This window comes from Sinocyclocheilus anshuiensis, unplaced genomic scaffold (assembly GCF_001515605.1).
Source record: "Sinocyclocheilus anshuiensis isolate Anshui unplaced genomic scaffold, SAMN03320099.WGS_v1.1 scaffold2308, whole genome shotgun sequence".
NCBI lineage: Eukaryota > Metazoa > Chordata > Actinopteri > Cypriniformes > Cyprinidae > Sinocyclocheilus > Sinocyclocheilus anshuiensis.
Window position 1 is genome coordinate 1,391 of NW_015546032.1, and position 20,764 is coordinate 22,154.

Consider the following 20,764-nt stretch of genomic DNA (forward strand, 5'->3'; position numbering starts at 1 on the left):
TATAATGATTATTTATCAATACTTGTACACAATATTTGTACGTATCTTGGCTTAGGGTTCCCATAATCCCGTATTAATTGTTTTGTAGAAAAGATTATCTATTCCAGTTTATTATTGTGCTTTTGTGATTGTGTAAAAAGAACAGAATGTTGCAACCTAGAAATGCATTCTTAGTTTACATGCGCACCTGCTGGTCTCATTTCTTTAACAAACGATTTAATGTTCAAAAAGCAGAATGTTGCATATAACGTATATCCACACCAATTTACAGAACAGAGAGCTGAACGATTCGACAATGATCTGTATTTCTAAACCTTTGAACATCATGCTAACCCCGTTTCACTTAAAGAACTTTATTTAAAGAAACTAGATGACATAAAATATTATTAAATGTGTATTTTATTAATGATAGTTTCTCTTCAATTAACATTGCAGATACAGAATTTAAAAATGAGAAAAATTCAAAACAGGAGACAAACATAACCTTAATCTTTAGTGTAAGATTGGTGAAAGTGCCAGAGACAAATTCTGTGCTATATATTATTATTATTGTTGATGTTATTCTTATTTTTATCAGTAATATCAGAAATGTTCATGAAACAATTTGCCACTCTCTTAGAAAATACCAACCATTTCTTTCATGAATGTCACTAGATTGTCTTAATTTTATTACCATTTCAATTTATATTTACACAATATGACATAAAATACAAGAAAAAAGCCTTGTAAAAATATGATCATTCAAATAATAACGTTAAAATAATCAGATTGGTGTCCTCTCAGATTAGAAGTTCAGCACCAACAGATTATTCCAAACCGAGGTGACATTTACAAACTGGGAATCTGGGCTCTGATTGGGATGAAATGCTTTACGACCGTTGTTTTTCTCGCCACCTTTCAGAGTTACAGATTTTTGCATATAATCTGTTCCTTATATTAAAAAAAGACCCTTTTGGCACGGCTGATCAAATAAACACTGTGAACAGGACATGGGGTCTGGCTATGATGTTATGCTGTTCTGCATGGATTGGCACAACAATGCTTTTACCCCCTCATAAGCCGTTTCAGCTACACTAGTTCCTGGTTCAGTTTCCCCGTATATCCACCAGTGCATCTGAGAAGGCAATATACATGTACCCACCCATCGCTAATTGCCAGCTTTGGTTTCACTTAATTTATATGCTAACAGAGTTGTAAAGCCTTCATTAGACTGAGAGTGAGGCTAATAAAAGACTTGGCGTCTAACGCTAAACTGAACGCCTTGGCTGTGCATGACAGGGGCAGCTTCATGAAGAAACGCCTGGACTGTCCAGCATAAGAGGGCTGAATAACTAACCCTCCTGTAAATACACTGGACATTCACTCGACCCTCTACCGTTCTTTCCTTAATGTATTTAAGCTGCCCCTAGTGACTGACACAGGACTGGCCCTTAGTATAAAATGAGGTAAAAACTGGCCCAGGTCTGCTCCTTGCCCTCTACGATCACTACAGTAGAACAAGAAACACGGATGAGCTGGAGAGCAGTGGTGTCATGGCAGTATCTAAGAAACTGTGAGAGACGCAGTACCGCTCTTAACCTGTGGATGGCGTCTGTGGTGGAGCAGCTGGAGGCACTACAGTGGAGGATAGAGACATGGATTTGTATCGTAAGCACTTTTTCTGGTGAGAAATATTGATAATTATATAATAAATTGAATACATATCTAATCGTTATGCACACTTAGGAATGAATTCCAGAATTGTGGGGAAAATAAAAACAGCAAGTGGTTTTCCCTTGCTCATCCATGATTTGACAGGACCATTATCAAAACATTTGTTTTTTCTCTGAAATTGGTGAGCTAAAATGTCCCTCCGGTGCTTCTATTGATGAAATGAATGAAATGTGACCTACTGTGTGTCTTTCCAAGCAAATCCTTTTGTTATAAAAATATATTTTTTTCTTTTAAAATAATAATACAGTTTTTCTTAAGTTCTCCCTATCAAGCTGAACAGCAAAGCTGTTTTCTTTTCTAACAGAAAGTCTCAGTAGCTTAGAGAGAGAAATGGATAGCAGCAGAGACAGTAGAGCGTCATAACGACATCTAGTTTTCCCCTTGAACGTCATCTGCTCGCTCGTTCATTCGGGAAGAAGAAGAGCTTTCAGGCCTCAGGAGCATTTGCATAATGGTGTTTTTCATCAAAGTAGAGACATCTCACCAACTGACCAATAAAAAAAATCTCAAAAGCAAAAACAGCACAATCCCACAAATTCTATAAAAACAAGTATTGTACTTGAAAACTACAAGTTAAGAGAAAAACACAACAGGTCAGCCTTTACTCTGTCTCGCATGTCTCTGCTCAGTCATTTTATAAGGGGAAAATTAAAAATCAGACATTTGAAAAAGAAAACAAAAGAACAAAAATTCCAATGCTACAAAGAAACCACAAACATATGTACAAGACCCTGTATTCCTTGAGAAAGTATGAAGGAGCAGTCTGTGAGAGAACGAACCTCCCCAGATAGCACACGTACATCTGTACGTCTGTTAAAGATCGTAGATGAGCAAACACTCTAAAACATTGGTCTCAAAGTCAATTCCTGGAGGGCCACAACTCTGCACAGTTTAGCTCCAACCCTAATCAAACACACCTGATCCAGATAATCAAAGTCTTCAGGATCACTAGAAACTTCCAAGCAGGTGTGATTTGAAGCTGGTTGGAGCTAAACTCTGCAGAGCTGTTGCCCTCCAGGAATTGACTTTGAGACCACTGCTCTAAAAAAAAAAAACGTCTTCCAGATGTAAATGCAGTTGTCAAATATACATCTCTGTGATGTATGTGTGCTATCAGTGTCCCCGTCAGCCTGTCTTCGTCGCGTTCCTTCGGTTTCCGCCACCCCTGCGTGTGAATCGCAGTGCAAAGTCAACAGCAGCAGTTTGTAAGGGTCTTAATAAGTGCCATTTGCAGAAACGTCCCTTCCCGACGGCGTCACCAGATCACGCTGGAAATGCTGGTCTCACGGGGCAGCAGCGGAAGCATGGCGTTGTTGACGTGCTGCTCCTCCAGCGCCTGCTGCTGCTCGCGGCCCGGCTTGCACTGCACCCGCTGGCCATTCAGCAGAGTCATGGGGATGTTGCAGTAGGTGTGCTGGCTGCCCAGCGAGGACAGCGGCGGGAGAGTGCCGGACGAGGGAATGTCGTACTCGTAGCTCCTGTAGTAGTGCTTCTGCCGCAGCTGCGTGTGGTAAGTGTTGTTGAAGGTGGAGCGCAGCTCGGGATGCGTGGTGGCCATGGCGGTGGAGGTGGCCGCGGCCATAGAGATGGCAGAGACGGTCTGCAGCTCTCCAAACGGGCCCTGCTCGCTGACATCCAGCACCTGCTCGTGCGACAGCTTGGGCTCGGTCCGCTTAAACGGCATTTCGTACTGCAGCTGCTTCCAGAACTTGGAGTTGAGCTTGCTGCTCTTGGGTCCCGGCCACTTGATGACAGTCAGCAGTTTGATGGTGTGTTTGAGAGCCTCCACCTCCTGGTAGTTCATGATTCCCCGAAGCTCGGCACATTCGATGAGGATGACTTTGATCTCGCCGCTGACCATCATGTTGCGCAGCCGCGTCTCCAGCTCGAAGATGCTCCAACCGCGCCTTACCACGTAGTTGGGCGTCATCACGATGATGAGGCGTTTGCTCTGGTCAACGCAGCGAGCCACATCCTCGATATACGCTGAGAGAGAGAGACAGAGCGTCAGTGGCTTCCACAGCTTCAAATCCGGCAAACATATCAATATCATTCTTGCTTTTATTCAACCAGTTTTGCTTTGAATATGACAGCATGCAGTTAAAACAGAAGAAAACGCAAATCTAATGTGATCTACGCTGTAAAAAATGTCACTCTTTGGGAAATTTACTAGCAAATTATGAGTGAAATCTGATTTAAAGCCAATTTTGTTCTGGGTAAATACTGCCATAGCACAGCACTGTATGTAAAACTCTCTGTCAAAGAACTTCACTAAGATGTGAAATAAAAACAGCAGAATGACTCAATGAACATACTGAAAACATAGAAGGGGGAACAGGACAGACATCGAACACAAATACTCATCTGAACAAGACCCTGTGGTGGTTCCTAAGTTTTATATATTAATCTAATACAGCATAGCTGAGAAAACCAAACACGTTCAGTCTAAACCTGACAAATGGGGCTGCAAATGACTTTCATTCATTGGTCACAACTGTGGCTTCAATCTGGTGAAAGTGAGAGTTATCTGTGTGTGTGTGTGTGTGTGTGTGTGTGTGTGTGTGTGTGTGTGTGTGTCAGATGACCATACCATAGGACTGGGCAATATGTAAAAAAATATCTTAACAATAATCACCTTAAATAATATATCATGATAAACAATAATATTGTCTATCCAAGACCCGCCACCACTGGAAACACCAATACCAACAATAAAAACAATTTATGCACCATAAACACAAAACCATGTTCAGTTTGGCTGCACTTTATCTAATGATAGCCAGCGATTCAGTTAGTTTAATTATTAACATGTTAAAGGTTGGTTTTACTTTTCTTAGTTTCTTAGTTTGTGCTTAAACTATCAGAAAACATTAGCTTTTCTGCTCTGTTCTTATTAAATGTGTTCGAAATAAATTTAATTTTGTGAGGAGAACTGTTGAGAAAAGTTGAATAGAACCCAATTTTAGGTTCATCATGGTGAAGGTGGACATTCTGCTGGTGATTGTAAGAATGATAAATGCATGTTGGTGTCACATAGTAATGTCTTGAATAAAATAAGCCTATTTTTCAGATGTTTCTCTTTCTTTTTGGCATTATCACCTGAGTAGACACCTTTCATTATGGTAAGTTTAATTGCCTTGATTATAACATTTGTAGCACTGCACTAAACTTGTAGTCAAGCTATAATTAGATAAAATGCAATGCACACAATGTGCTATAATGGGGCTGCCAACACTGGAAACTGAATACCCTAAAGTAAAAGGGTATTCACTGAAGAATACCCTAAATAAGGATAAAGGATGTGGGAATGCATCTCCTGGATAATCACATACACAGACACATGTTGCCATTACAGTAGTCAGTGCTGAACAAAAGGCCAATAAAATACAGGTGTTACAAAATTGATTCAGTCTATATCAGTGAGTGATTTTCTTTTTCTTTTGTACTTTGATTAACATGAATGACAGGCGGCAGCGGGTTAATGCTGCTGTCAATGCACAGAGGCAAAACACCCGTGTTTTCTTTCTCAACTGTTTACGTTCACTTAAGACATAACCATCTATGTTTACAGGGATATTTTGATATAATTCTGTGTATTTGTCCATTCAAGTGGAAGAAGACGGAAACAGACCTCAGTCTAGTGTTCGCAGTGCAGAAATTAGTTCTCTTTCATATTCTTGCGCTTTAATCTTTTAAAATCACATTAAAATGCACACACAGGAATCGTTAAGCGGATTTAATTTTATAACAAATAATTCGATTGCTGACCTTATGCCTTATTTCCAGAATTGGAACCACTTTTTTCCAGGTTTTTTTAATATTGTCAATAATCATCTGTTACCTGACTCTTGACATCGACATTGTCTATATACAATACTATCATCATATCGCCCAGCCCTACTACATCAGTAGAGTAACACATTTAGTCAAAAAGGTCTTATTGTTAAATGCAGTCATCAAGCTTTATGACTTCTATCTTATCTCTTCCTTGTCGTTCTCTCTAGCCTTACTTCACAACAAATCAAACGGAAGAACATAATAACACTTTCCAAACACCACCCGTCCAAAACCACTCGCTCTCTAACAGGAGAAACTCCCAAAGCCTCTCTTAGACTCATCCAAGTCAATCGCTTTATCTCATTTTCTACATTCACAACATATGATGGTGTACAGCTCAACCTGAATGCCAGTTAAACTCAGCGCCACGTCCCAATTTCCCCCAAAGGTGAAGTCTGCAAAAAGGTGCAAGTCAGATTTGTTGACACAAGTGGAAAAGGCCATGGAAGAATACCTCTAAGGAGTCTTGTGTCATCCTGGAAATGATCATTGGTGAAACCTAGACATAAATATTTCAACATTGAAAGTCTGATCAGCCGATTCAGCAGAAAGTCAATCAGAGAAACAAACAAGCAAGGACTTCCACAAGAGAAACTGGCATAACTGTGTATTTTTGCCTTAGGATTTTCAGTTACGATCACCAGTTTATCCAGTTTAATATGGGACTTGTAGCTGCAGGGCTAACAGAGCTAACAGAGTAACATACGCTTACACTTCCCTTCATTTTAGTTGTTCACATCCGTGAAGTGATTTACATCAAACACGGCTTAAGCTGCTCAGTGAAGAGCCAATAACTCCTAAACACAAACATGAATCAATGCTTTCTTAGCCCAGATTGTGAGCACCTCGTCCCATATTAACATCTAACAGTCCCCGGACAAAAGACATGAATGTAGACAAAACACACACACAAATGTGTGAAATAAAAGGGAAAAGGGCAAGACAGAAGTGTCGAGTCAGACCAGCAAATAAAAACATACAAGCGAACAAGAAGCAAATCATGTTCAAGAAGCTTCACTCAAAGCACTTTTATAAATATTATTTTGAATTGAAAGAAAATTACCGACCAAACAAAAAGCTTATAAAACAATAGATACTTGATGCTGAAAAAATTATGCTGAAAATAAAGATGAAGCATTCGATAGGCTGAAGATGCAGCACTACACACATACATGTTTACACACACTCACACACACCTAACAACAAATGCAACTTACTTCCAGTTGGTATCAAGTCCCTGTCAGGAAGGAAGAGTTTATACCCATAATGCTTTTCCAGAACGTCTGGCAGAATCTCCAAAGCAAAACGTTCCTCCTCTCTGGTTTCCTGACTCCACTGGTCTGGATCCACTTTTGTGTAGGACACGTATGCATCGTAGTCTTTATTTTCTTAAAACACACACAGAATGGAGAATCACAGTCAAACAGATTTCCTCCACACAAAAGCAGCATTCATAACCTGCAACTGCAGCAGCATTTATGATCCTGAGTGAAAACTACACTATTCCCTTCACACCGGCTGCGTTCATGAACGATCCAGATCTCCAAAGCGCATGAAAGGTTTGAATTGGTACTTGGTACTTTTCTTCGTTTATTTGGACAGAAATCACCTTGCAGAGAAAGACAGTCGTGCGGATCATGAGTTTGAGTGTGTCTATGAGGAAGCATCAGGTTCTTTATCAGCTTCGGCAGAACGTGCTACACTGATGTCGACTGAGAAGATCTGTCTAGCTCTGTCTCTCAGGCCATTAAAAGTAGCTTCTGTCTGCCTGGAGAGGCACAACAAGAGACCCTCTGATAATGAATTAAAGTAAAAGGTGTTTTACTGTCCCTTTGCCTCCCTATTTCTCATCTTCCTCCTCCATCAGCTTCAGAAGCACCGGTTAACACCCGCAGGCTTTACCAAACCAAAAGCAGAAGTAACGACTCTCAAAGAAAAGCCCCACTGGAGCAAAATTTACATCAGAAAACTGAGAAGATCAAAAACATTGGAACATCAATAAAATTTGATATAAGCAATTAGGAAAAAGGGCACGAGAAACAGCTGACTAAAGGTGTTGGCTCATACGGTCATTGTGCAAGTTATTTAACAGCAATGATTAAAAGAAACTCATATGATTATTTATTAGGAAATTATTTATTTATTTATTTATTAGGTGCTTCAATATTTATTCTTATTCCTATATGCAATCAGCCTATATCTGAGGGACACAAAACCAACCAACACTTAATCGTAGGGATATGTTAATGTTCATGAAAATATATCTGGTCAATAAAACATTTTATTGCCTTGTGCCTCTTAACTGATTCCTGTATTGTGAAGGAGAAACTGGTCGACCATAACGGCTCAGGAATATTGATGAATTCCACAGTTCTCTATATAGATTGTTGAAACTTCTTTCTAAAATTCCTTACCTCCGTCCACATCCTCACTGCCAAAGTGATTTCTGTAGAAGAGCATGAGTTCAATTCTGTAACACTTATACAGGGACACCAAAAATATCAACATCAGCAGAATGGCTCCCAAACCTCCAGCCAGCTCCACCGTATACATGAGTTCTGCTGAGAGACAGACAGAGAGACCGAGACAGTTATAATATGCTCGACATACATCAGCAAACGCTCGCTCTGTCAATCAACATTGTGATCAGGTTAGACTGAAATGTCTCTCCATCTGTTTAGAACATTGTTCTTTCCATCCTGTTTGCATTAAACATGTCAAACAAATACCAAAGTGAGAGAACTCTTCCTGCACTTCTGCGTTTACCAGTACAGACTGATCACACTGTCTGACGGCTCGTCCACGATGAATAAAATACAGATACCTAATAAAATATTACTCCAGTAAAAGTATTAGGTACTCCTTTTCAATTTTACTCAAGTAAAAGCACAAAAGCATTTGATTTTGAATGTACGTATTAGAAGTTAAAAGTACTAATCGGTTAATGTTTTTTTTTTTTAATTTTAACATATATTTAAGAATTTTATATCCTGCTTTTATATAATCCTACTGCTCAAAATACCTGGTGGAGGGGGGCTTGTCATTCACTAACAAAACATTAAATATGTTAAAAATATCAATTAGGGTAACTGACACTTTATTTGTGCAAACAAGTGGGGGGAAAACACAATCTAACATATAGTATATAAAAAGTGAGGAAAAATAATATGTACTGTAAAACAGACATCACATAGTGCAAAATGTATGTTTTAAGAAGAACACTGTGCAAACATACTAGTTTAAAGTTCATTTGAAATGGCTTTGGCAGCAGGGAAGATGCATGGGCATAAATTTGTTATTTTAATGTCAGATTAGGTTTTTACCCTGTTGAGACGGTGATACACAAACATGGACATGTTCGCATTCAAGCATTTAGTTTTAAATTTCATATCTGCTTTTGCAGCACATTTACTTCACAAACAACCTCGCTAGTCACAGAAGGTGATTTTGTGGGACTCACTCTGACCGGATCATTTGAGTCAGTGAGTTATTGACTGGAGAACCGCGCAGAACCTGATTTTACCAAGTGCGACATGTTCCTGGATCAACATCTTTGTTGACCCTGGAACAACATTTTGATTAACCAATCAGATTTGAAACACCAGTTTATACTTACAATCAGTGTTTGGTGCTTGTACATCAGTGTCATTCATCTATAATTTCCTCTGATTTTAGGGATTACTCATGGTTAAGGTTAGATTTAGGTGTAGGGATATGGTCAAGACTAAGTTTTTGTGTTAAAATGTTGTTCCAGGGTCAACAAAATATGTTGACTTAGGAGCACATCTAGCTCAGCAAAATCAGGACATGCGGAGAACTGCTGCTATCTGATCTGTCCAGTTCACAATTGAATTGTGTGATTTGTGAACCGATTTACGAGGTTCATTAAAAAGAGCATGTGACAGTTTGAATACTTGAAAAATGTACTTAAGTACAGTAATGAAGTATAATACTTTGTTACTGTCCACCATTGAAGTGCAGGTTATTCAGGGGCTGTCTGAATGAGGCGAAGACCACCGATGTGTTTGTGATGTTCTTCTTCTGTGTCTGTGTCTGAGAAAGTCCCGCCACTGCTGTGATATTAAACTGAAGAGGATCATTAGCCTCTGATCGGCCACAGCGGCCGGATGAAGATCAATCCTCTGTAAATGGGCAGAGTTCATGCTGTGACAGACCGTCGTGTCACGTCAGGTCTGCATTAGCAGCTCTGTTCATCGCCAGTGACATTTTGGATCGTGTCAGAGAGCATAGATGACGGCTGCTTTCATGTGTTTGTGTTCAATGTTCTGGAATGAAGGATGGAAGCTGATGAATTCACTGTTTGTCAGAGGAAACGGCCGCATTGATGCATCTGCTGGGAATTAGAGCTGTGCCATTTTTCTCAATGTGTCTGTTCGGAAAGGAAGCGTCTAGTGTTGATAGATCCCACAGGTTTTAGGATCTGATGGTAACTGGTCATTAAAAGCGTAACTCTCAGATGTGTGAGTGCTGGGCAGAACACCAACAAACTCAACACGACGTGTATTTGTAAGCAAACAGATCTTTCTGTTTCCCTCATCTGAGCCATTGGACTTAAAAACAAGTGTCAAGTGTTGCAGTGGATTCGAATCAGTCCGTATGGATGTGTATTTACTAAACAGCACTGAAGGCATGAAATAAACATGAAGAGTGAATCTCAACTGCAGCGTAATCTGCCCAACTTCATTCTCACAGTCAGTCTCTTTCATGTACAGAGTAAAGAGGATCGGTCTGCCATCAAAGCCATTTTCAGATTCATATTTTAAAAGAGAAATGTTTTACTATGTAAAAATATTCTCAACTTAAGGCTCTAAGAAAGAAACAAACCTTAATATCCAGCTAAGATGTTAAGAAGCATCATTCACAATCAACAAATACAGACCTGCCCGAACTCCGCGATTAAAAAAAACAAACAACAACAACAACAAAAAAATACTATACATTGTAGAAAAAGTAAACCATCTCACTTCAAATAATTACTCACAAACAATAACTGTGTTTCCCCCAATTCAGGCCTTTTGGAAAATCAGGAAGTGATACTTGTTGCCAGAAACTGGTCACATTGACTAATTACAACTGGATTTTACAGTAAAACTACTTTAACATTGGCTTGTTTTTCACCAAAACTGAGAGTAGCTGATAAATGATCAGTGAGCTACATGAACATAATTTCTGCTCTACCATAAACAACATAAAACAAAATGCAGTCCTGCAAAAAAATTATCTCTATGAAGAATTTTATCTCTGCATCTCAATGCTAGTTTTACTTGATCTTAGTGCTGCGTTCGACACCATAGATCATGACATACTCATAGATTGATTACAAAACTATACGGGTATTCAAGGGCAGGCTTTAAGATGGTTTAGATCCTACCTGTCCGATCGCTACCACTTTGTTTATTTAAACGGGGAGTCATCTCAATTATCACCAGAAAAGTATGGAGTGCCACAAGGATCTGTCCTAGGTCCTCTGCTATTTTCAATATACATGTTGCCCCTTGGTAATATTATTAGAAAATACGGGATTAGTTTCCACGGTTATGCTGATGATACTCAACTATATATCTCAACAAGACCAGATAAAACTTCTAAATTATCTAAGCTGACAGAGTGTGTTAAAAATGTAAAGGATTGGATTACCAATAATTTTCTCCTATTAAATTCGGATAAGACCGAGATATTGCTTATTGCAACTAGACGGATGTACTGTTACTTCCTCTACAGTCAAAAATCTGGGTGCTATATTAGATAGCAACTTGTCTTTTGAAAATCATATTTCCCATGTTACAAAAACAGCATTCTTTGCTGTTAATAGTGTTCATCGTCTGTTTGATTACGTCTTTAATTGATTTTTCCGTACATTTCTGCCATATGTACATTAACTTACAGTCACCACTGATAAGCTACTACTAAATATCGTAGAAACTTACTTTTCTGTACAGCTACTTGGCAACAATTTGTATCGTGAAAAGCGCTATACAAATTAACTAGAATTGAATTGAATAAACTTATACTGGAAAAAATGCCTTCGTTATGTACACTTAATTTTTTGAAATATTGTGGACTTGATTGCACAGACACTATTGGAAGAGAACTGAACTAAGCTGGACATTACTGAATCAACTGAGTTTAACTGAAATATTGACTGTTTACTATTGTCCTTTATTAGAGCTGCTTTACAGCAGAATTGAATTTTGTTTGCATTATTGACACACTATTTTCCTGTTTAACACTGTAAAGCTGCTTTGACACAATCTGTATTGTATAAAGCGAAACATACACTCATTACCAGCAAACATACACTCGTTTTCATCCTTCTCTCCACTCCCTGAGGCAGAAGTCTCTAAACTCATCCTTTCCAATCATCCTACTACTTGTCCGCTTGATCCTATTCCATCTCATCTCTTTCAAGCCATTTCTCCTGCCGTTGTACCTGCACTCACTCACATCGTTAACACATCCCTTCACACTGGTGTTTTTCCCTCAACATTTAAACAGGCTCGTATAACCCCACTTCTTAAGAAACCCACTCTTAACCCAACTCTTTTAGAGAGCTACAGACCGGTTTCCCTTCTACCTTTCATTGGAAAAACACTTGAATGAGTTGTGTTCAACCAAGTCTCAGCCTTTCCCACACAGAACAACCTCCTGGACAGCAACCAATATGGCTTCAGAAGTGGACATTCGACTGAGACTGCCTTGCTTTCAGTTATTGAAGCCCTAAGACTGGCAAGAGCGGCCTCCAAATCTTCTATACTTATTTTGCTGGCTATAGAAATAAAGGTGACAACTTGACATGTATGTTCTTTCAAAAAGAATTTGAATAAACTAAATAGAAGATTATAGAACTGGCACAGAAGTGTTTTAAGCAGCTCACAGCTGAACAAACGATGGTTTGATATGAACGATGGTCTTTTACCCCTCTTGCTGAGCTGGATGTTGGCTTGTCGTCTGCCGTGGCCATTCTCTACATAACAGGAGTAGTTTCCCAGGTCACTCTCCTCTACGGCGTCTATGGTCAGCGAGATGGACACCTCCTGCTCTCCCAAGTGCTCCCAAATAGTTCTGGATTGGAGGAGAGAAGAAGGGGAAAACTGTTCAACAATAAACACCTATGATTTGAATCAAATTCACTCTCAAGTTCATGCTGATCACAGCCTCCTCCCTGTGTTATCGCTCCTCTATATCTGTTCTTTTAGCCAGACATCCTGACCCACAATGACCCTGTCCAAAAAAAAGTCAATTTCTCGAAACTATGAATCAGTTTTTTTTTTGTTTCAAATCAAAGACAATACGGGTGAATTACATCATGCTATCATGCTCCAGCATTCATCACTGGCTGAACACACAATCCTCACCATGCTATCACTAATAAGCAACATTTTCCACACAACAGTCAGGATGAATAAAAAGGGCTACAATTTAATTGGCTGTGGATCTAAAAATAAAAACACACAAAAAGAGCTTGTGCTCTAGAAGAGATTCTCTGTTGTGATCTGATGTGGATATAGATGTGATTCCAAAATCTGACCGTGTACATTTGGGAAATGTTTCCTCTATTTCTTTAGTACTTTTCACTACATTTCTTCAGTATATTCAGGATTCACATGCACACTTATAGCATATTTTCCTACTCCACCTACATACTGTAAAATTATATATCTAGAAACTTTTTCCTATTTGATGATAGCATTTTTTTAACCTGCATACAATTTCTGTACATTTTAGCCGCATTTTCAAAGCTTTGTGAGCTATTCAAAGGTAAATTCTAAATTATATCAAAATAACACTATTTGATTTTGTCTTGAAAGTTTGACATTTGTAAAACAGATGTATGCTTGAGGGATGATTTTTATAGTTTTCAGAAAATGTAACTCAGCTATTGAGGAAAATATTAACACCCACAACCTCTCATCAGAAACAGTGAAGAAAATGAAGAACTGACAGTTAATAAAACTTTGAAATTTTGATTAACAGAATCCCATCCTTCATAAAACACACACACACGGCTGCCAAGCTTTCACCAGCACTGTGGGGAAGAACAAAATAACAGGGTTAGCAAGAGAAAAAAAGTGTCTTTTCTTTGCAGCTGCCATGGAAATTATGTCTGCAGAGAGAGAGAGAGAGAGAGAGAGAGAGAGGATGATGAGGAATTCATGACATTAAAGAAACATTGTTCTGTTCTTGTTCAAAAAGAATGAGGTGACGTTCTGCCCTCTTCATGTTTGTGGATGTTTGACATCATTACAGTGAAGTCAGGACCGATGAGTCCAGTGTGCCGGCAAAGATCAGACTCATCACAGTGTTTAAAGTGGACAGAGACCCAAACTTACTGGATCTCAAGCCCGTCACTGAGCATTCTGGACGTCTCAGATTCAGAAATGAAATTCTACTGTCATTACAGTCAGCTGTTCAATATTAGCAGGCCGTGGCTTTCAGCCACTGGCACAGTCGGTCTCAGTCTCTCTGGAGGCTTGGATTGGTTCTGACGAACTGACAGCTGACATATGAAGCATAGACGAGAATGCAGAGAAACGCTTGCATTCAGACACAGCATGAGCAAAACACACCCTGAAAGTGCAAAGGGCTCTGGGCTCCTTTGATGCTCATAACCAGTGAAAGTCAGTGAGAGAAAAGTCGCATACAGTCTGTATCTATACTGATGGAAACATATATAGTATGTGTGTCTTGTATCTCTTCCATAAAGCACCAGGTATGCATGTATCATGTAACGACTCTCATTTCTGCAAACAATAACGCTGTAGCAAGGCCATAATCGTGAACATTGAGGGGACAAGAAAATTGCTATAACTTTTTTTTTAGGCTGGGATCTATTGTAAAGTCATGCATTTGACCTACTTGCAAACAAAATTTTTATTTTAAAATATGCACATTCACTCTTAATTGTCCTATTATGCCCAAACAGCTCTGTTAAAGTTTGTTGTCTCTTACATTCAATTACATGAATTAGCCCTATATAAATGATATAGGCTATTTTCAATTCAAAGCCGTCAAATCTGAGCAAATAAATAAATAAAATCTCACTTTTGTACTGTTAAAAGCTGAAGCGTTGTATTGGTTTGATTGGCCATCTCAAACATTTTGACATTGATGAGCATTGTTAGGCTGAAGTGCAGCAGAGCTGCATCAATAATATCAAATATCTGATTATTGGGGATCCTTGTTGTGGTTTGAATCGACAACTATTTGTACAACCTTGAAGATTCTGTGGGAGCTGCGCTTAGGCGCCAGTGAAGAGTTGCACCAGTGGTTTTGGGATTGTGGGTTTGGCAAAATCTTAACAAGTTGTCCAGATTTTCCTTCAACTGCTCACATTTGTGTAGCATATTCAGCTTGGAGACCTAGTTCTGGTGAGCACAGATTCAGTCAGACGCTTTGACCCTGATACTCGTCACGCTGTGATAAAGATTGTATGTGCCTGAACTGCATTATTGATGGAACCAATGAAATTTAGTTGGAGATTACAAGAGAAAGAAGCTTGTCTGCTCATCTCCGTCCCGATGGCTGAGGATTAATGGGATGCTTTTACTCAGAAGGTCTTAACACTTGTCTGATGGCCGCTGAATGACTTAGACGGGGTTGAATCAAGCTGGATGTGGAAGATTTATGTGTGTACAAACACACAATATATTCATTTTGTTGCACACACAAATTCAGACACGGACTTCTCGATAAATGAAAAGAAAGGATGTCATTGGGTTGAATGGCTTACTTGATTTCGCTTTCTCTGATTCGGCTTTCATCCAGATCCTCAATGAACTTCTCTCCCTTCATCCAGTAGATGAGAGGACTCACGTCTCCGCTGTAGCCAAAGAAAGCTCGGCAGGTCAGGTTCATGGGGCTGCCTGCAAAAACACACATCACAACACAAGTCCGTATATATCATCTGTGAAAGCAGCTTTCTAACGGAGCCTGGCCTGTGGACGGCTGTATGATTTGCTCTCTCTCTAAGAAACAGAAGCTGCAACAAAGATTGTGAGGGAGTTTAGACTGACATCACTATAACCCTACAACTGCCTCAACACTTTCCCAAAACTATACTAGACACACAATCACTGCAGGCCTGTGAGAGTCTATAAAGGAGATACTACACGCTTTAACATTAACACAGAGACTCTCGACTGAAGTAAATCAGTGTTTCTCTGTGATAGCATGAACAACTGATGCTAATGAGAATCACCTGTTCTGCCCGTATGTGAAAATGAACCATCTCTGAATGCTGGAGTTTCCTCTCTGGGCCACTGGAGGTCACTGTGGTTCCATCTCTAACACAGGACGGATCCCAGCGGCACAAACACACCTTCCGCAGACATGTATTAGGGCAAATTCTTCAGTCTTTTGTACCATGGCACACAGACCAAAGCATCTGAAGCAGTGATTCAGCAGGAACGGCACTACTTACAGTTGGCCTGTGTTTGCAATCTTCAGAACAACATACACTGAAATTAAAGCTAGCTTCATGTCTTCATCTCTCTCTATATATTTATTTTAGATTTAAGTTGATACTGTATAATGAACATCTTTGTGTTTTATGTTTGTCAGCAGGGGACGAAATTATAATGCCAACCGAAGATTCTGTTTAGTAGACAGCTTATAATTGAAAAGTGGATGCTTCCAGAAAAATCTGCATACAATTGTATTTCTGAGAAGCTCTTTGAACAAAATGCCAGTATTTTGAAAGAAACTCAGACTGTCAGTTTTTTTTCCAATTGTATCCATGTAGCCTGAGATGGTTCTGCAAAACGTAGCTATACGTACCACCTGCACTCAGAATCGTTCAGTTACTCATACATGTAACAAATGTCTGTTATAGTGCATGCCGGCGTGTTTTTGTATGAATTGGGAAATTAGAGCAAGAACATCCTAGTTAATCGGGTCTCTATGGCGTGTTAATTGTGTTTGTCTGTGTTGGCCTCTATTCATTCACATCCAGTGGAGAGGATCATCCAGACGGCTGAAAGCTGCTCTGCTCATTAAAACACTGTTGGGAACGTTTGTGCCATCATAATGCCATAACTGACCTCCTGCGTCCAAAACAATTTACAGAGAAAGACAGAATGAATGAATGAACTGATGTGAAAATATCTGTATAAACCGTGATGTGCCTCTGAGCAAGTATGTTAGTAAGGACTAAAAACCCAGCTGACAGAGAACGGTATCACAACTTTCAACATTTTTTGAAAGTTATAAGAATTTTAGAACAAAACATTCTTAAAGTAATGTTTAACTTTATTAATATTTGATATATGTTCTCAAGACATTGAGAGAAAAGGTTCTTAGAACAACATTTTTGGGAACATCTTTACGATGTTGTTTGCACTTGTTGAACATTCTCATAATGTTGAGAGAAAACAGTAAAAATAAACATTCAAATCATGATATCTTTTGGGTCAAATTAAAGTTTGTAAAAATGTTTTAATAACATTTCAATTACATTATAATCATAAGAAAACTGGACATTTTAACATTCTTAGACAATTCAAAACAATGTTTCAAATCATGTTTTATTTTGAATGAAAATAAAGTTAATGGAACATTGTAAGAAATATTTTTGTAACATTTAAATAATGTTATAATCACAAAAAAAAAACCGAAAAAAAAAAAAAAACTGGACATAACATTTTAGAAACAATGTTCCCACAACGTTTTTAAAACCTTCTTTGTGTAAATGAGTTTAAATGACAACTGGGCAGAGATGGATCATTGAGGATGGTTGTTATTGCCACATTTTCATTATTCACCCATAAACAAGAAAAACAACAAAACCCATGTCAACTGTTGACATGACTCGCTGTTTTCCCCAAGTCACTCTGAGTAGCCAAATAAATAAGCTATAGAAGGTGAATGTAAGCTGGCTTGTGGTCCGATGAAGGCATGCGTTCCCAAAATATTCTGCTCCTTCAGTCAAGTCTCTCTCTCGGTCTCTCTCAGAGTAGTTCAATAGCAACCAACCGAGTAAAGACTGAACGCTGACCTGAACCCTCTGTGTGTCTGGCAAAAGCATTACTGAGAAAGACAAAGACAAAGCGTCAAGTCATAACAGAGTTTGTGAATTCACACACTGACTCAAATGTCCACAGCAACAGAGTCCCAGGTTTAATGCTGGCTGCGACGTTCCTCCTCTATCAGTCTGTTTAAATCAGAAATACAGATCAACAGATGCTCATCAGGCCAATTCACTGGGACTTTTTTGCCGAACTGACAGATGTGGCACATCCTTACACAGGAATACATTACAGCAACTCATACTTGTGCTTTTTCCAAGCATCCGCAGGGAAAGATGATATTATTCATAAATCATGAACCTGTATTACTCTCCAATCAAACCTACATGAACAACAACGATGAGCAGATGTGTGATGCATGCACACACTATGGATTCATGAACGGTGTCATCAATAGAAATGTTTCATTTCAAATGGAATTCCTGCTGTCTGAAGTCATATTCCACTAGCTACTGTACAACATTATTATTATTTACACAGACAATCACACTCGTTAGGATTAAATCCAGCGGTGAACATATTCAAGGGACGATTCTGGTTAATATGGATGTAATTTAAAATGAAACACTGCCACATACCTGGAGACAAACACTTTAGGCCAGTTCACTCCAAGGACGATAACTATAAAGATATAGTTCTAAAAATCTTTCTCAGTATTTATGAATAGCAGAGTCCACACCACCGCTATAACAATAAAGGCACGGAGTTGGTAGCACTTTACTTTACAGTCCTGCTCCTCATGTACATACTATGTACTTGTATTAATTACAATAACTAGGTAATAACCAGGCACTAACCCTGAACCTACCCCTAAACCTAACCCTACCCAATGTAATAAAAATAATAATAATTTATGCATTTAGCAGATGCTTTTATCCAAAGCGACTTACAGTGCATTCAGGCTATACATTTTTTACCAGTATGTGTGTTCCCTGTGAATCAAACCCAAGACCTTTTGCGCTGCTAACGCAATGCTCTACCACTGAGCCACAGGAACATTGTATGTAGTTACCTAATATTACCAGTACTTTCTTGGGTAAGTACACTGTAAGTACACTGTAAGTACATGTAAGTACACGTACTGTAAAATAAAGTGCAACTAACAATTTAATTGGAATCACTTTCACAATTATTTTTTCCAGCTGATGAATGATAAAAACATTGACACCCAATCAGAATCCATCAAAGCGGCAGACAAGCATGCGCTGAGAATAAACAGACAATATTGTTCGCTGGTGTGGACGCTAATATTGTTATCTTTATAGTTATCTTTCTTCGTGTGAACAGGGCTTTTTTAATGCTAAAGCATGAACTAAAAACTTGTCCTGCCACTGATCTAGAATCAGCTTCTCTGTTCTCATTAGGAATAAAAGTGTAGATTTGGAGTGTGGAAACGGTTACGTGCAGCAGTTGTGGGCAGTGTTTTCCCAGAGCAGTTATCAGAAATCCCTATTAACATCTATGGCCAGGCAAAAGCTGAGCATCATCCACCTCTGATCATCACCTTACACTGGAGAAAGTCCAGCCTCGGATGAACCTGCAGATCCCAACCCTCACACTGGGTTCGCCAACACCGCTCACAATACAAGACTGGCTTTACTTCTGTTGTCGTGTGCAGGTGTGGCTGTGTCTGGTTGCACGTGACATTTCTATAATGATTTAATTCCACTAACAACCATCCCCGGTTTAGTGGTCATTTGCTTTATTGCTCTACTTTATGCCTGTCCCAGGCAAGAGTTTAAGAATTCAGATCGTACTTCCTAAAAAATAGCTTGTCTTAAAACTGTGGGCACTTAGGCCTCTCTCAATCCATTTAATTAAAACAATACTATAAATTACAAGCAATTCTATCAGGGGGAAGGTAAACCGAGAGGAAGCTAAATTATGACCTTGCGGTGCAGGAGCATTTTCAGCCGCACTGCATAAATCCCTGACAAGAAGTGCTGACATGTCAATCACCGGCGCTTTCCTCCGCAAGTGCTGTGTTCAGACGGAGTATTGTGAAGGAGCGGAGCTTTCACGGCCGAGAGGATTCGGAGATCAGGTAATGACTGAAACTAGTCCCGCAGAGGCCATTTGTTTGACTCGGACAGCTAAAGCTGAGGTCACATCGGTCCAGCTGAACCTCCAGAAGCCTTTCATCAAACATTTCTCTCCACTTTTTCTTCTTCTCTCTGTTTCTTTTCTCTTTCTGCATGTCCCGCTCACACTTTCTGTCTCTCTGAGCAGCATCGTCTCTGAGTTTCTGGAGCAGCAGATTCAAGCGTGATTGGCAGGAGAAACTTCTCTCCAGACCGGACTAATCGCTTCTGATGAGCACTAGACAGAAAGCAGGAGGAAATGTGTGTGCTTCAGTGCTGCAGCTGCCTGACCTCAATACAAACGCACAAGCAGCACTGCCATGTTTGCACTCAGTGGAGTCGCTCTGCTAACGGTGAGCTTAAACACTGATCCTGACTGCCAATCCACACACATCCACGCTTTCCTCTGTGATGCGATGTTTTGAAGCATGGCTGCTGGTCATGAGCTGGTTTACGCTGGTTCTAAGCTGGTCATGTGTTGGTCCTAAGCAGGAGCTAGTTGCTTAGGACCAGCTTAGGACCAGCACATGACCATCTTAAGCCAGCTCATTACCAGCTAAGGACCAGCTTAAACCAGCTCAAACCAGCAGCTATGCTTCAAAACATACCTAGCCAGCATATGCTAGATTTTTCAACAGGGATAACACACACATGACGACGTGACAGTGACCTTCAGGAACAATGTGTGTTTGACACACACACTCACACTCACACATACACAAACACACACACACACACATACACTCACACACACACACAAGTTTGTTACTGCCGTGTGTTTTGAGTTTGAGCTCCGTCAAGTTAATTCTTTGTCGTCTAATTTTTTATCTTAAAATCTATTTTATACACCATCATTCTCGTTTCTATAACGTGTGAATATATCCCCTATCGTATTCTACAACAAAAACAATCAGAGCACCTTGTTATCACTAGTTCTATTTTTGACTTCCCGAGTCCGCTATTAGCATATAGCCCGCTAGCATCGCCAGCGTGGTTGCCGCTAATCTCGCTTACATTACTAATACACTATTCACTGTTACTTGCTTTAATGGCGGATGTGTGTCTACCTTTGAGTGCAGGTGAGGACAC

At 39.5% G+C, this 20,764-nt stretch overlaps 1 protein-coding gene across 1 annotated transcript in view; it reads right to left on the reverse strand.

Annotated features, from left to right (window-relative positions):
* Positions 1–2,807: 2,807 nt before the first annotated feature.
* LOC107698784 (interleukin-1 receptor accessory protein-like 1-B) overlaps positions 2,808–20,764 on the reverse strand; it is a 115,342-nt gene continuing 97,385 nt past the window's right edge. Inside the window, exons 8-13 of the mRNA XM_016499892.1 lie at positions 15,302–15,434; positions 12,488–12,633; positions 7,965–8,108; positions 6,768–6,938; positions 6,005–6,049; positions 2,808–3,699 (exon numbers count right to left, since the gene is read on the reverse strand). Of these exons, the coding sequence (XP_016355378.1) occupies positions 2,969–3,699; positions 6,005–6,049; positions 6,768–6,938; positions 7,965–8,108; positions 12,488–12,633; positions 15,302–15,434 (1,370 nt within the window). The 3' untranslated portion in view covers positions 2,808–2,968. The remainder of the gene's footprint in view (positions 3,700–6,004; positions 6,050–6,767; positions 6,939–7,964; positions 8,109–12,487; positions 12,634–15,301; positions 15,435–20,764) is intronic.